The 16,641-nt window shown below is 42.9% G+C and overlaps 2 protein-coding genes across 3 annotated transcripts in view; one reads left to right on the forward strand and one right to left on the reverse strand.

Moving 5' to 3' along the window:
* The window catches only part of LOC139062058 (spectrin alpha chain, non-erythrocytic 1-like), a 610,856-nt gene that overhangs the window by 32,728 nt on the left and 561,487 nt on the right, over positions 1 to 16,641 (reverse strand). The gene's annotated exons all lie outside the window — the stretch shown is intronic.
* Positions 15,309 to 16,641, forward strand: part of LOC107375791 (inositol polyphosphate-5-phosphatase A) — a 302,051-nt gene continuing 300,718 nt past the window's right edge. For both annotated transcript variants that reach the window (XM_070542253.1, XM_070542252.1), the window contains exon 1: positions 15,309 to 15,824. In XM_070542253.1, the coding sequence (XP_070398354.1) occupies positions 15,747 to 15,824 (78 nt within the window). In that variant the 5' untranslated portion in view covers positions 15,309 to 15,746. The remainder of the gene's footprint in view (positions 15,825 to 16,641) is intronic.

Raw genomic sequence — 16,641 nt, forward strand, 5'->3', positions numbered from 1 at the left:
ATGGTGAGGATGAGGACATTGAACATTATTTAACCACTTTTGAACGGATTGCGACTGGGTGCCGATGGCCACGAGAAGAGTGGGGGCTGCATTTAGCTCCACTCCTCAGTGGTAAGGCACGGGCTGCATATGTTGCAATGGACACTGAGGATGTTATGGATTATGATAAGATAAAAACTGCTGTTCTCGACAAATTTGAAATTAATAATAATAATAATAATAATACATTTTATTTCAAAGCGCCTTTCAGGACACCCAAGGTCACTTTACACAAAACACGTAATAAAATACAATAAAACAATAATAAAACCCAAAGAAGAAAAAACAGAGAGAAACATTTCAATAAAATCAGAGGTTGTAGGCAGATTTAAACATATGTGTTTTGAGTTTTGATTGGAAAAGGGTAAAACTGTCGATGTTCCTGATGTCTGGGGGAAGTGAGTTCCAGAGTCGAGGAGCAGAGCGGCTGAAAGCTCTGCTCCCCATGGTAGCGAGACGGGCAGAAGGAACCGCAAGATGGATGGAAGAAGAAGATCTGAGTGAACGGGACGGGGTGTGAATACTTATAAGGTCTGAGATATATGGAGGAGAGAGGTTGTGGATTGCTTTGAAGGTATGGAGGAGAATTTTGAAGATGGACCTGAATTTAACTGGGAGCCAGTGGAGCTGCTGGAGAACCGGCGTGATGTGGTGAAAGGAAGGGGTTCTGGTGATAATACGGGCTGCTGAATTCTGGACCAGTTGCAGTTTATGAAGGAGTTTGTTGGGGAGACCATAAAGAAGTGAATTGCAATAGTCGAGACGGGAGGTGACGAGGCTGTGGACGAGAATGGCGGCAGTGTGAGGGGTCAGTGAGGGACGAAGACGGTTTATGGAACGTAGATGGAAGTATGCTGACCGAATTAAGTTATTAATGTGAGCCTGAAAAGAAAGGGAGCTGTCGAGAATGACACCCAGACTCTTGACATGAGGTGAGGGGGAGACTGTGGCACTGTCAATAGTTAAAGAAAAGCTGTCAGATGTTGAGAGGGTGGAGTTAGTGCCAACTAGAAGAAGTTCAGTTTTATTGCCGTTGAGTTTGAGGAAATTAGAGGTGAACCATGATTTGATTTCAGAGAGGCAGAGTGTAAGGGAGGATGGTGGGAGAGTTGAGTTGGGCTTACTGGAAATGTAGAGCTGGGTGTCATCTGCAAAGCAGTGAAACTGGATATTGAATTTGCGGAAAATTTTGCCGATAGGGAGGAGATATACTATGAAGAGGAGGGGCCCCAGGACAGAGCCCTGGGGCACACCTGACTTGACTGGGGAGGGTTCTGAGGTAAAGGATTTTAACTGGATGAACTGAGTGCGGCCAGTAAGGTAAGATTGAAACCAGCGGAGGGGGGTGTGAGTGATGCCTAAGGAATATAGTCTATTAAGGAGGATGGGATGAGAAATGGTGTCAAAGGCCGCACTCAGATCGAGGAGAATAAGAATAGAGATTAAACCAGAATCAGCAGCAATGAGTAGGTCGTTAGTGATCTTGATGAGAGCTGTTTCTGTGCTGTGGTGGGGACGGAAGCCAGACTGAAACTGTTCATAAAGGTTATTGCGGGTGAGATGTGAATGGGCTGAGATGCAACAGTTTTCTCAAGGACTTTGGAAATGAAGGGAAGATGGGAAATGGGACGGAGGTTATTGAAATCATTGGGATCTAAACCAGGTTTTTTTAGAATAGGGCTGACTGAAGCGGATTTGAATAGGGATGGGACCGTACCAGAGGATAGTGAGGAATGAATAATGGCTGTTATAAAAGGGAGCAGAGAAGAAAGGCAGGATTTAACTAAAACAGTTGGAATAGGGTCCAGTTGACAGGTGGAAGGTTTGGATTTGGTGATGTAATCTAATATTTCTGAGGGATGGGGAAGTTCAAAGGAGGAGAACGGAATGGTGGGTTCAAATAAATCAGGAGAGGGAGGGGAGGAATGAGGTAAAGAGAGATGGATTCTATTGACCTTCTCATTAAAAAACTGAAGGAGAGAGTTACAGGTTTCTGAAGAGTAAAGATGGATGGGTAAGGAGTCGGGAGGCTGAAAAATGCTGTTCATGATGGAAAATAATGTTTTAGTGTTGCTGGAGTTGGACGAGATGAGACCGGAGTAATACTGAGATTTGGCATGGGAGATGGAGTCCTTGTAGAGAGAAATCTGAGCAGAATATAAGTCTTTATGGATGGTGAGACCGGTTTTCTTGTAGAGTCTTTCAAGCCTCCGGTTGGTAGCTTTCAAGGAGCGAAGGGCAGGGGTGAACCATGGAGCAGACCGAGTAAAATATACAGAGCGGGATTTGATGGGAGCAAATGAATTAAGGATAGAAACCAGACCGTTATTGTACTGAATGACAAGATCATCGGGAGTAGAGGACAAATTAGGGGTCAAGGTGGCAAAACTGGAGGACAGGGAGGCTAGATCAATGTCCTTAATATTACGAAAAGAAATGATACGTGGTGACTTGATGATGGAGAGACGGAGGGGAACAGAAAAGGAGATGAGGAAGTGGTCCGTGAAAGGGAGCGGGTCAGCTGTACAGTTGGAGGGGGTCAGGCCGGAGCAGCAGATTAAATCCAGGGTGTGACCTTTAATGTGAGTGGGAAAATTGGCATATTGATGAAAACTGAGGCTGTCCAAAGATGAGGAGAAGTCTTTGCTGAGGGGGAGGGCCATATTGTCCATATGAATATTAAAATCACCAAGTAAAATTACATTTGGGGAAAGGGCGGACAGATGGGATAAAAGAGCAGAGAGTTCATTTAAAAACTCAGGGCTGAACTTGGGGGGACGATAAACAGTGACAATTATTGTGGGGGTCGGGCCGGAGAGTTGACAGGCGAGGCATTCCAGAGTGGTGAGAGGAGGAATTAATGCAGAGACTTACCGGTCGAGATTCCGTTCAACGGAGATAAAGGAGGAGGAGACACCCAAGGAGCTTCGCGCACGCCTAAAAGACCTGTATGAGAAGTGGATGGATCCAAAGGTGAAGACAAGGGAGCAGATAGGTGATGCCATCGTGCTGGAGCAGTTCCTGCGGATCTTGAACCCGGATCTTCAAACCTGGGTGAGGGAGAGGAACCCCACCACATCCCAACAAGCAGCGGAGATGGTGGAAGCTTTCCTGGCAGCTCGACGCCCACAAAAGGGGTACTTGACTCACCAGACTGTAACTCCTTTAATGTGAGGAAATGTTGGGGAAAATGCGTTTAAGGTTAAAACTGTTAATTCAGGTTTTCAAGGTGCTACCCAAAACCGAAAGAAGGAATTTTGGCCTCGAAATGTGGTGTGTCATGCATGTGGTCAAACGGGTCATATTAGAGCAGACTGCCCAAATCGAGCTGGGGTTCAGACATTTCTGTGTTTTTCACCTGAGGCTTTTGATTTGCCAGAAAAGCAGTTTGTTGCGCCGACTAGTGGTCATGAGTATACAATTCCGGTTCAGAGTGGGGGGAAACCTTTGATTGCGTTATTGGATTCGGGTAGTAACCGTACATTACTTAAGCAAGCTTGTGTGCCTCCGAATGCCACATTTTGTGGTACGGTTAAAGTCTGTTGTGTGCATGGGGATAACGTTGATTACCCTGTGGCAAAGGTTCCAATTATGGTTAAAGGACAAGAGTATTTGCTCACAGTCGGGGTTTTGGAGGATCTGCCATATCAGGTTGTCTTAGGCCAAGATATGCCAATCCTGGGTGATTTGCTAAATAACCCTGGAGAGACACCTGGTAGTCCATGTGAAGGTCTGGTCGCCGTCACTAGGTCTAAATCTAGAGAGTCACCGTTAGACCCTAGTTGGGATGAGTTACCTTTCTCAGGAGAGGGAATTCCGGCGGTGGTAGGGAGAAGGTACCATTTAAGGAAGAGCAAAAGGTTACGGAGACAGGATAAAGTGAGGGGAACAAAGGTGACAGGGTTGCTTCCTGAGCCTGAGCTGGATGAGCTGCAGGTGGGGCCAGGTAACCTTGTTCAGCTTCAGAACCAAGATCCTTCTTTAACATCTCTTTTTGCTAAATGTGTACCGGATTCAACACAGCTATCAGATGGAGTGCGAGAGGTTTTTATTTTAAAGAACGAACGTCTTTACCGCCGCAGCAAGGTGGGTGACCAGTTAGTGGTTCCCGAAAGCTTGAGGGCAGAGGTTTTGAAGCTGGCCCATTCTATCCCTTGGTCAGGTCATTTGGGACATCATAAAACCTTTTCCAGGATGGTTTCTCGCTTTTATTGGCCACAGCAGTTCGCAGATACTGTTCGGTATTGCAAAGCATGTCCACAATGCCAGTTAACAGCGCCGGGTAGGAAAGGAGATCGAGCTCCGCTTATTCCTATGCCAGTGATTGATGTACTGTTTACGCGGATTGCTATGGACATTGTAGGTCCATTGGAGAGGAGTAGTTCAGGGCATAGATATATCCTAGTGGTATGTGATTATGCAACTCGTTATCCAGAGGCCTTTCCTCTTAAGAAAGTGAAAGCGAGACAGATTGCTAACTGTCTAATCCAAATGTTTTCAAGAGTGGGGGTGCCGAGAGAAATTCTAACTGATCAGGGCACCAACTTTACATCTAAGCTGTTGAGAGAGGTCTATGCTCTGCTTGGGGTTACAGGGATTAAAACAAGCCCCTACCACCCGCAAACTGACAGATTGGTTGAAAGGTTTAACAAAACGCTAAAATCTATGCTGAGGAAATTTGTGAAAAACTCGGGAAAAGATTGGGACCATTGGCTTCCCTTCTTATTGTTTGCATACAGAGAGGTTCCGCAAGCATCTACCGGACTCTCTCCATTTCAACTCCTGTATGGTCACCATGTCAGAGGTCCTTTGGACATTCTTAAGGAGGCTTGGGAAGGCGTCAGATCAGATGAGCTTTGTACATCACTTGCTTATGTGTTAAAGATGAGAGATAAGTTGGACCATTTGCAAGAACTGGCTCATAGTCACCTGGAGGTTGCTCAACAACGTCAAAAGCGGTATTATGATAAATCGGCCCGTGGGAGGTCATTCAGGGAAGGTCAGAAGGTGCTGTTGCTTCTTCCCACTTCTGAGAGCAGTTTGTTAGCTAAATGGCAGGGTCCGTTTACAATTTCCAGGAGGGTTGGTCCAGTTACATATGAACTGTTTCTGCCCGATCGTCGACGAAAACATCAGGTATTTCATGTTAACATGCTAAAAGCCTGGCTTGAACATCCAGCCCCCTCAATGCAGTTGTGGGCTAGAGTCGTAACGGAGGAAGAGGAGTCACAGGAACAGTTCTTCCCTTCCAAAGGGGAGGGAGACATTTTTCCAGATCTTACTCATTTATCTGCTGAACGTCGATGCGAATTGTTGACTGTCATGCCAAAGAAACTGTTTGGCACTAAACCCGGCTGTACGCCGCTGATTCAACACGACATCAGGCTTCGGTCTCAGACCCAGATGCCAATCAGAGACACTAGTTCCAGGGTGCCAGCAAAGTTGGTGTCTGTACTGAAGCAGGAGGTGGAAGACATGCTGGACACTGGCGTTATAGAGCCCTCTAGAGGGGAATGGTGTAGCCCTGTGGTGTTAGTACCAAAGAAAAATGACACTCGAAAACGGTTTTGTGTGGACTTTTCTAAACTGAATGCCGTTTCTGTCTTTGATGCTTACCCAATGCCTAGGGTTGATGAACTCATAGAACGCCTTGGCAAGGCTATGTTTCTATCAACGCTAGATCTATGTAAAGGTTATTGGCAGGTTCCACTGACCGAGTCCTCAAGGGACTTAACCACCTTCAGGGTGCCCAGTGGTCTTTATCGTTTTAGGACGATGCCGTTTGGACTTCATGGAGCTCCCGCGACGTTTCAAAGACTGGTTGATATAGTCCTGAGAGGAGCGGATACCTATGCAGCGGCTTACATCGACGACATCGTGGTGTTCAGCGAGACCTGGGAAGAACATGTGAAGCATCTGACTGATGTTTTTCAGAGGATTCAGGCAGCAGGACTGGTGATCAACCCTAAGAAATGCCATATCGCCAAAACAGAAGTGGAGTATCTGGGATATGTCATTGGGGGGGGGGGGGGGGGGTTGTTCGACCTCAGGTGAGTAAGGTGGAGAGCCTTGTTTCCTGTCCGCTGCCTACGACCAAGAAGAAGCTACGATCCTTTTTAGGTTTGGCCGGCTGGTATCGTCGGTTTATTCCTGGTTTTTCTACAAGATCAGCTGTTTTGAGTGATCTGACTCGCAAGTCATGTCCCAACCGAGTGGTTTGGACTAGGGAGAGTGAGCATGCATTCAATGATCTGAAAAACTGTTTGTGTCATGCGCCTGTGCTGCAATGTCCAGATTTTTCTCTCCCATTTACTGTACAGACGGATGCTTCAGGAGTAGGACTGGGCGCTGTATTGCTGCAAGGTGATGGAGAGGTCCAGAGACCTGTGCAGTATACAAGTGCTGGCCAGTAAATTAGAATATCATCAAAAGGTTGAAAATATTTCAGTAATTCCATTCAAAACGTGAAACTTGTACATTATATTCATGCAATGCACACAGACCAATGTATTTCCAATGTTCATTACATTTAAATTTGATATTCATAAGTGACAACTAATGAAAACTCCAAATTTGGTATCTCAAAAAATTAGAATATTCTGAAAAGGCTGAATATAGAAGACACCTGCTGCCACTCTAATCAGCTGATTTACTCAAAACACCTGCAAAGGCCTTTAAAAGGTCCCTCAGTCTTGTTTTGAAGGCACCACAATCATGGGGAAGACTTCTGACTTAACAGCTGTCCAAAAGACAATCATTGACACCTTGCACAAGGAGGGCAAGACACAAAAGGTGATTGCTAAAGAAGCTGGCTGTTCGCAGAGCTCTGTGTCCAAGCACATTAACAGACAGGCGAAGGGACGGAGAAAATGTGGTAGAAAAAAGTGTACAAGCTCTAGGGATAACCGCACCCTGCAGAGAATTGTGACGACAAACCCATTCAAAAATGTGGGGGAGATCCACAAAGAGTGGACTGCAGCTGGAGTCAGCGCTTCAAGTACCACCACGAGGAGACTCATGAAAGACATGGGATTCAGGTGTCGCATTCCGTGTGTCAAGCCACTCTTGAACAAGAAACAGCGCAAGAAGCGTCTCGCCTGGGCCAAGGACAAAAAGGACTGGACTGATGCTGAGTGGTCCAAAGTTATGTTTTCTGATGAAAGCAAGTTCTGCATTTCCTTTGGAAATCAAGGACCCAGAGTCTGGAGGAAGAGCGGAGAAGCACAGAATCCACGTTGCATGAGGTCCAGTGTAAAGTTTCCACCGTCAGTGATGGTGTGGGGTGCCATGTCATCTGCCGGTGTTGGCCCACTCTGTTTCCTGAGGTCCAGGGTCAATGCAGCCGTCTACCAGGAAGTTTTAGAGCACTTCATGCTTCCTGCTGCTGACCAACTTTATGGGGATGCAGACTTCACCTTTCAACAGGACTTGGCACCTGCACACAGTGCCAAAACCACCAGCACCTGGTTCAAGGACCATGGTATCCCTGTCCTTGATTGGCCAGCAAACTCGCCTGACCTTAACCCCATAGAAAATCTATGGGGTATTGTGAAGCGGAGGATGCAATACGCTAGACCCAACAATGCAGAGGAGCTGAAGACGACTATCAGAGCAACCTGGGCTCTCATAACACCTGAGCAGTGCCACAGACTGATCGAGTCCATGCCACGCCGCATTACTGCAGTTATTGAGGCAAAAGGAGCCCCGACTAAGTATTGAGTGCTATACATGCACATTCTTTTCATGTTCATTCTTTTCAGTTGGCCAACATTAGAGAAACAAACATTTTTTCATTGGCCTTTAGAATATTCTAATTTTCTGAGATACCAGATTTGATGTTTTCATTGGTTGTCACCTATAAATATCAAAATTAAACGTAATGAACATTGGAAATACATTGGTCTGTGTGCATTGCATGAATATAATGTACAAGTTTCACGTTTTGAATGGAATTACTGAAATATTTTCAACCTTTTGATGATATTCTAATTTACTGGCCAGCACTTGTATTAGTCGAAAGCTGTTTCCCCGGGAAGTGAAGTATTCCACTATTGAGAAAGAGGCACTGGCCATTAAATGGGCCTTGGACTCCTTAAGGTACTACCTGATAGGGGGGGAGTTTCTCCTTGAAACAGATCATCGGGCATTGCAATGGATGCATAAAATGAGAGAGTCCAATGCCAGAATCACTAGATGTTATTTGTCATTACAGCCCTACCAGTTTAAGATTCGATACAAGGCAGGGAAGAAAAATATTATTGCAGACTTTCTTTCTCGTTCCTTTGACGAGTAACGAGCTTAAGGAGGGGGGGGGCTGTGACGAAGTGGTAGGGATGATTTCCCATTCGTCCCTGTAATTTATTTCTGTAGTCTGCTGGCACTGTGATGGGGGATATTTTAACTGAAATGTGTCTTAGTGTGTCTGTATGTGAAAATGTTTTTTGTATTGTAAAAACAGTTTTGTCTTTTGTTTATGTTAACATTTAGGTACCTTTATGTGGATGTTTATTTCCCTCTGGATTTAATGTTGGAGCACTGATTGGGGTGGATTGTTTGCAGGTGTGATTTGCATGGGGTATTTAAAGGAAGCCAGGTGGAGGCTTGGGGAGTTTTGTTTTTGTTATGTGGTGATCTGTAAAAGGAGAGAGGTGAAATAAATGCAGGAGAAGCATTTTGGCTCTCTGGAAAAATGTCCCTGTGCTGCAGTTTGCTTCTACTTCTTTCAGCTTGAAGACCTTCTGGCTGCTCTACATTCTCACACTTACCTTACTGGCCGCACTCAGTTCATCCAGTTAAAATCCTTTACCTCAGAACCCTCCCCAGTCAAGTCAGGTGTGCCCCAGGGCTCTGTCCTGGGGCCCCTCCTCTTCATAGTATATCTCCTCCCTATCGGCAAAATCTTCCGCAAATTCAATATCCAGTTTCACTGCTTTGCAGATGACACCCAGCTCTACATTTCCAGTAAGCCCAACTCAACTCTCCCACCATCCTCCCTTACACTCTGCCTCTCTGAAATCAAATCATGGTTCACCTCTAATTTCCTCAAACTCAACGGCAATAAAACTGAACTTCTTCTTGTTGGCACTAACTCCACCCTCTCAACATCTGACAGCTTTTCTTTAACTATTGACAGCGCCACAGTCTCCCCCTCACCTCACGTCAAGAGTCTGGGTGTCATTCTCGACAGCTCACTTTCTTTTCAGGCTCACATTAATAACTTAATTCGGTCAGCATACTTCCATCTACGTTCCATAAACCGTCTCCGTCCCTCACTGACCCTTCACACTGCTGCCATTCTCGTCCACAGCCTCGTCACCTCCCGTATCGACTATTGCAATTCACTTCTTTATGGTCTTCCCAACAAACTCCTTCATAAACTGCAACTGGTCCAGAATTCAGCAGCCCGTATTATCACCAGAACCCCTTCCTTTCACCACATCACGCCGGTTATCCAGCAGCTTCACTGGCTCCCAGTTAAATTCAGGTCAATCTTCAAAATTCTCCTCCATACCTTCAAAGCAATCCACAACCTCTCTCCTCCATATATCTCAGACCTTTTAAGTATTCACACCCCGTCCCGTTCACTCAGATCTTCTTCTTCCATCCATCTTGCGGTTCCTCCTGCCCGTCTCGCTACCATGGGGAGCAGAGCTTTCAGCCGGTCTGCTCCTCGACTCTGGAACTCACTTCCCCCAGACATCAGGAACGTCGACAGTTTTACCCTTTTCAAAACAAAACTCAAAACACACATGTTTAAATCTGCCTACAACCTCTGATTTTATTGAAATGTTTCTCTCTGTTTTTTCTTCTTTGGGTTTTATTATTGTTTTATTGTATTTTATTACGTGTTTTGTGTAAAGTGACCTTGGGTGTCCTGAAAGGCGCTTTTAAATAAAATGTATTATTATTATTATTATTATTATTAAAGATCCATGAGTCTGATGTTGTCCACGGTCTCTGCTCCATGCCGACATGGCATTTCTCCCCATTCAACCAGCAAAATAAAATACAGAAATATAATTTTACTTACTGACAAAAAGAAGCAGAAACTGCTTGGATGGTCAGTGCAGTCAGTAACCACAGCTTTCATGCTGTATCCAAATAACTCCATGATTAACATCCAAACATGTACACAAACACACAGACACAAAGTTCAGAGGGTTGAAATGTCCAAACATCGATTAACGTCAGACCGAGGCCCTTCCCTAGAGCTAGCGCTCAGATTAAATTCCACTTAAACAGAAGAGTTACAAAAACCCACGTCCTCAGATGCCATGAATGTAAACAAGATCTGTTGTATGGAGTATAATCAGACTTGTTAATGTATGGAATTAAGTCTGGATTATGTCTCTCATTATGTGAAATAAATTCTAGGCTCTACAAGGTGTATCCGTGTGTGTGTGAAACCAAGCTAAAGGCCTGTTACCTTCTCTTATCATGTTTGTGTGTGCGTGTGTGTGTGTTCAGGCAGTCTTCTAGCCCCCTGAACTGTGATGTCGTAAATTAGTGATGTGCCTTCAATCTGCTGATATGGTCAAACGATTCATGTTGTGGATATAACCTGTTTTGACCTGAACAAATATTGGGAGTAAGATTGTGTGTTATCTTTTATCCTCTGTGGAATTGGTCAAGATGCTATAAACATAAATAAGACATCTTGTCCAGCTAATGCTGGAGATGACCATTTGATCCTGGGCAGAAGAAAAGGAAGGGGTAATCATGCCACGCCCCCCACTGACCAATGAATACGAGAGGAGGTGATGCAATCCCAAAGGAGAAGAGAGGAAAGCCTGCAGGAGGCGCTGAGAAGAAGAAACAAGAGAAACAAAGAAATGACTGTGAGGTGACAGAGTAAATAAAAAGGAGCTACTGGGTCTGCAGAGATGAGCTTGATGGGATGATTGAGAGTCAGTCAGTCATGGACTGAGCTTTTTGGAGAAAGGCTTTTGAGAGTTTTTAGGAGAGAGGGCCTTTGATGGGAAGAGTGTGTGAGGTACAGAGATGGAAAGAAGCAAGCTTTTGCTTTGAGCTTTTTGTCTTTGATAATCTGACCTAGTGTCATTTTTGGAGAGCTTATTCAGCTCAACTTTGCTATAACTCAGTTTATTGGCAAAGAGTGGTTTCACGTTTTAACCCACTTTGTTGGGGTTTCGTTTGGATTATTATTCTTTTTTCATCTGTGTGAAATAAAACCTAGTTCCTCGGATTCGAGAAACGAAAAAAGGATTTACGAGTGGGGTCTCCTTCTGTCGGTAACCGAGCAAAGGTGAGATGCTGGTTGTAAATGCCATCCCAAGGTGTTATTGATATAAGTGTTTTCTCCATCCTAGGCTACAGGTAAAGTCAGTTGTCTCCTCAACATAAAAGGAACAGCTGGCAAGGGTATTTTCCTGAAGTGTACATACGTTTCATGGACTGGGGCTGTGTGCAGGTGTGTTTGCGCCTCCTTTGTGTCTGCTTGAACTAATTTTGGTCAGAATTAGAAGCTCTGGGTAAAGTGGTGATTGCTGATTAACTCTCTACAGAGTAAGAGTGTTGGTAAACTGGCATGTCACGCCCACTACACTGATTACAAGCCAAACCCTGAGATTTAATAACATCCAGAAGAGTGGAGCTATCCCGGTAAATTGGCTTGTAACATGGCGCCCGTAACGTGGGGCCGTGGCAGTGTTAGTTACTTAGGATTCATGTTCATCCATGTTCAAGGCTAGATTATTGGCTGATAACTAGTGATCTATCTCCCCTAGTATCAAGATGTATGATCATTAATTCCCCTCTGACCATTGTGCGATAATACTTTCAATTGTTCCTGATAACAGAGCACCAGAATCAAAATCTTCTTACTGGAAATTTACCAGCAACCTCCTAAAAACTCTTCATTCTGCAGTAAAATTAAATCCCTTATATGTGAGGTGCGACTATGAGTGATTCATCCCCTCTTAGTAGATGGGAATGGCTAAAGTTCAACATCAGAAAAATATCAATTGAAGAAGGAAAAACGAACGGCCAATATAAGGAGAAAAATCACGCTGAAATGACCTCTAGAATAAGTTTACTGTGTAACTTAACACAACTTACAGGGGAAAATTCTAGAGAATTAAACCAATTGCAACTCAAACTAGACTAACTATATACAAATAGAGCAAAAGGTGCTTTTATCCGCTCAAGGGCTAAATGGATCGAGGAGGGGGGGAAGGAATTCTACCTATTTTTTAACTTAGAAAAAAAACAGGCATACAAAAAATCTATAACCAAGTTAAAAATCAATAATACCCTTACTGAAGACCAACATACTATAAATAACTAAATTACAGAATTTTATTCAACTCTTTACACTACTACTATTCCATCCTAGATTTTACCTACTTTTTTTAGTAATATACAAGATAAAATCCCCAAAATTGATTCAAATTTTAAAGATGTAAATGAATCTGAAATCACCTTAGCTGAGCTGGACACAGCTGTCTCTCAAATGGCCAGTGGTAAATCACCAGGTTCCAATGGGATCGCAATAGAATTCTATAGATATTTCTGGGATGATTTAAGAAACTTATTATTGGAGGCATTTAATCAATGTATAGTAATCAGACGTTGTCCCCAACCATGAAACGAGGTATAATCTCTCTACTTCCTAAACCAAATAAAGATTCTCTGTTATTAGATAACTGGAGGCCAATTACACTTCTCTGCTGTGATTACAAATTATTTGCCCACGTTTATGTCAACAGATGATTAAAAACTGGAATAACTCAAATAATAGATGAGATACAGTCAGCTTTTATAAAAGGGCGCCAATCCACAACCATACTCGTCTAGTGTTAGATATCTTGGATCATGATTTTTTAATTCTCCATGAGTCTTATTCTATTTTTGGACTTTAAGGCCTTTGACTCTTTGGAACATATTTTTCCATTTAAAGGTCTCAAAGCCATAGGTTTTGGTCCTAGATTCTGTAGTATAATGAGAATGTTGTACAGAGATATAACAAGCAGTGTAGCACTCAACCAAGGTTTTTCCAATAGTTTTTGCATCAATCGTGGAATTCGACAGGGCTGCCCTATTAGCCCCTTGTTGTTTATAATTGCAGCTGAAATTTTGGCCATATACATAAAATGCTTTCCAGATTTAAAAGGAATAAACATTCTAGAGAAAGAATTTAATATCAGTCAATTTGCAGATGATACGGCCCTATTTCTTAAAAACCAAAACATGGTCCCTATTGCAATAGACAAAGTCCGTTCCTTCTCAAAAGCATCAGGCTTAACACTTAATCTTAAAAAGTATGAAATCCTAGCTATACACAGTTGCAGACAAAGCCTTATTAATAATATTCCACTGAATGAGGAGGTTTAATACCTTGGCCTGATAATCTGTAAAAATGTTAAGGATCGAGAAGATAATAACCTAATTTCCAAGCTTAATGCAGTTAAAAAAACGCTAAATCATTGGCTAACACATGATCTATCCATTTTAGGCCGTATTTTGCTATCCAAAGCTGAAGGTCTGTCAAGACTCATATCCCCTTGTTACTCAATATTTACATCTCCAAAGATAATTAAACAGTACAACTCTATTATATTTTATTTTATTTGGAAAAATAAAACTCACTATATGCGTAAACCACAATTAGTTAAAGAATATGTAAATGGCAGTTTAAAAGCTCTAGACTTTGAATCCATAATTGCTGCATTCAGAATTAAATGGGTAAAAGATTGCATTTCTTATCCACAATCTATGTGGTATCACATTCCTAATAAACTTTTCAGTAGGGTCGGAGGTTTGGAGTTTTTGCTCAAATGTGATTTTGTTTTATCCAAAATCCCTCTCAAATTATCCAACTTTTATAAGCAAGCATTGAACTACGAAGAGTTACTTTTTACTCACAACTTTTCACCGCACAATTCCTTATTGTGGAACAATAAAGTTATAACCATCAACAAAAAATCCTTGTTTAGGCTGGTATGATAACGGTATACATTTTATTTATGAGTTACTACATGCAAATGGCTTGTTGCTATCGCATGATGATTTTATGGAGAAACATAAAATAAGGGTCTCATACCATACTCATAACAAGGTCTGTAAAGTAACCCCAAAAGCTCTGCTACATCATGTTCAGAACACCTTAAAATACTTAACAATTAGAACAACATTACCATCACTAATACTAGATAACATCCCACTAAAAGAAAAAAAATGCAACAATAAAGTAGTCTCTCAAATTTTCTAACAAAAAATGTTCTGTAATTACAATATTACTGTTAGACAAGACCTCGATAACACATTCAAAAATAAAACATTCTCCTATTATATAAAATATCTGTCAGACGTGCTGGAGCGCGAAGCGGAGGTAAGGATCCAAACACGGGTGAAGAAGGCAGGCAGACAGGAACGGTTAAAGGCTTTAATGATAACACACGCTGACACAGAAACAATGATCCAACACGAGACAAAGAACTGGAGGGGTTTAAATACAAGAGGGTTGGGAACTTGGGTGATTGGAAAACGAGAGGCAGGTGGGAGCAATTAACAGAGACGAGACTAAACCATAAGGGGAGACAGGACAGGGTGTGACAATATCCACTCGCACCTAAGATGAAAGAAACACAATTTAGGATTATATCTGGAATCTATCCTATTAATGAGTGTTAATGAGTTCCTGCATAAAAGATTTTATGTTGAACCCAATCCATGTGTTTTTTTAACACAAATCAAGAAACATTGGAACACTTTTTTTCCAACTGTCAACCTGTCAATAATTTTTGGCCTTACACCCACAGTTGGATTTCACTGAGAATGCATAATGTGCCTTCCTTTACATCTAAAGATATTCTCTTTTTTATGGATAATTTGGATCCCGAAATCTCAGATGTTATTAATTTTGTTATTATCCTATGTAAACATTTTATACACTTGTGTAAATGGAAAAATAGCACTCCTATGTGTACTGTTTTCTTAAACTACTTTTGCCAATATTTCAAGTCACGTAATCTTGGATACGAACACAAAAACTTCCTCATCGTATCAAACAGTCCTAAAATACCTTTTGAATATGCCTGCCTGTACCAAAGCCTTGTATATATTTTTTTGTTTTTATGCTCCTGGTTTTTTATTTTGTTTTTTATTTAAAGGCAATCGGTTTTGCTTCACCATCTCATGAATGTAAGCCCTTTTTAAATTTAGTATGTTTGCTTACTCGTGTCTTTCAATAAAGTTAAAAAAAAAAAATAAATAAAAAACTTTCTGATAAAAAAAAAAGGCTTCCGACTCCGCGGGCGCTGGCCCTTTAAGAAAGCCGCGCATTTCCATTGGCGCGGTGACGTCAGCGCAGCGCAGGACTCCAGCTCCGGTCCTGGCAGAGCGTCCTGCTTTAGGGGAAATTTTGGGCCAGCAGTACGACAGAGAAGCCTTCCTCAGCCCGCTGAAAAGAGCCAGACTCTCACCGCGGATTAACGGGGAAAGTTGGACGATGGCTCTGAAGGTGCCAGAGTAGCGCGGAGCAGCCCGAGCCCCGCACCGCACCGCTCCGCCTCATAACGGACCTCCAACTCCTGATGCACAGCTGAAAAATATGCTCCAGCCGAGTCTACTCCAGCCCGACTCCAGGCGCCTTCTGCCCGCGTTGTAACTACCTTCTCCAGACTCGTCGTCCTCGCCAGGCTGCTGCCTTCTGACGCTCCAAACTCCGTCAGCAGCGAGAGGAAGTGATGGCAGGAAAGCTGACCGCCGCGCAGGGAACGGGAATGCTGCTGGTGACGGCCAACGTCGGCTCTCTGTTTGAGGACGTGAGTTCACCACGCTTTCATGATGTTGTCTTTTCGTAACTACGACCCCCATGTGCGGTGTGGTCGTAGTGTTGTGCTAAATAACGTGCCAGCTGGTCACGGCAGCAGCTGCAGCAGCTCGCGCTCCGGTAGACACATGATGGGCCTCAACTCACTCACCTTTAGTTTCAGTCCAAACTCACATGCTGCTTCAGGGTCAGGATCCAGCTGGAACAGGTGGAAATCTGGGAAAAACCCGCGAGTGTGTGTAGGAAAACTAAAACAGACGTTTGTGAGTTTGAGCTCTTGGAAAGAAAATCCTAATGCATCAAACTGGAGATGCACCGATTTGGCTGGGAGGACCAATACCGATTTCTGATTCTGGGGCTAGTTTATCTCCAACAGCAGTACAATCATGAGAAAGGAAAACACAGTTTAACATCAAATATCTGAAAGTAAACAATTCGGATCTGTTTCGGCAAAGTGACGGTGAGTTTAACAGCTGGGGGAAAGTTGGAGCATTTATTGCTGATTGGTGATTGAGATCAGCTGATTCTGATCACTAATCATGAAGGGGACTTATTTATATCCAATAATAAAACATTTTATTGTAGCTCAACTTCAAACTGACAAATTACTGTAAAATACACCAAATAAACACAAGTTTGTGCACAAATATAAAGTGAAGAACATTAAAACTGAAGGGATGCTTAAACAACGGTAAAACAGAGCGGACAAAATCCTGAAGACAAAAAACTTTCATAGATTCTTATTTTGCTGAGGAAGAGTTGGTGGTCACAAAAATGCCCAAGTCCATTAAATCTGATGACATATCAGC

This window comes from Nothobranchius furzeri, chromosome 12, assembly GCF_043380555.1.
Source record: "Nothobranchius furzeri strain GRZ-AD chromosome 12, NfurGRZ-RIMD1, whole genome shotgun sequence".
NCBI lineage: Eukaryota > Metazoa > Chordata > Actinopteri > Cyprinodontiformes > Nothobranchiidae > Nothobranchius > Nothobranchius furzeri.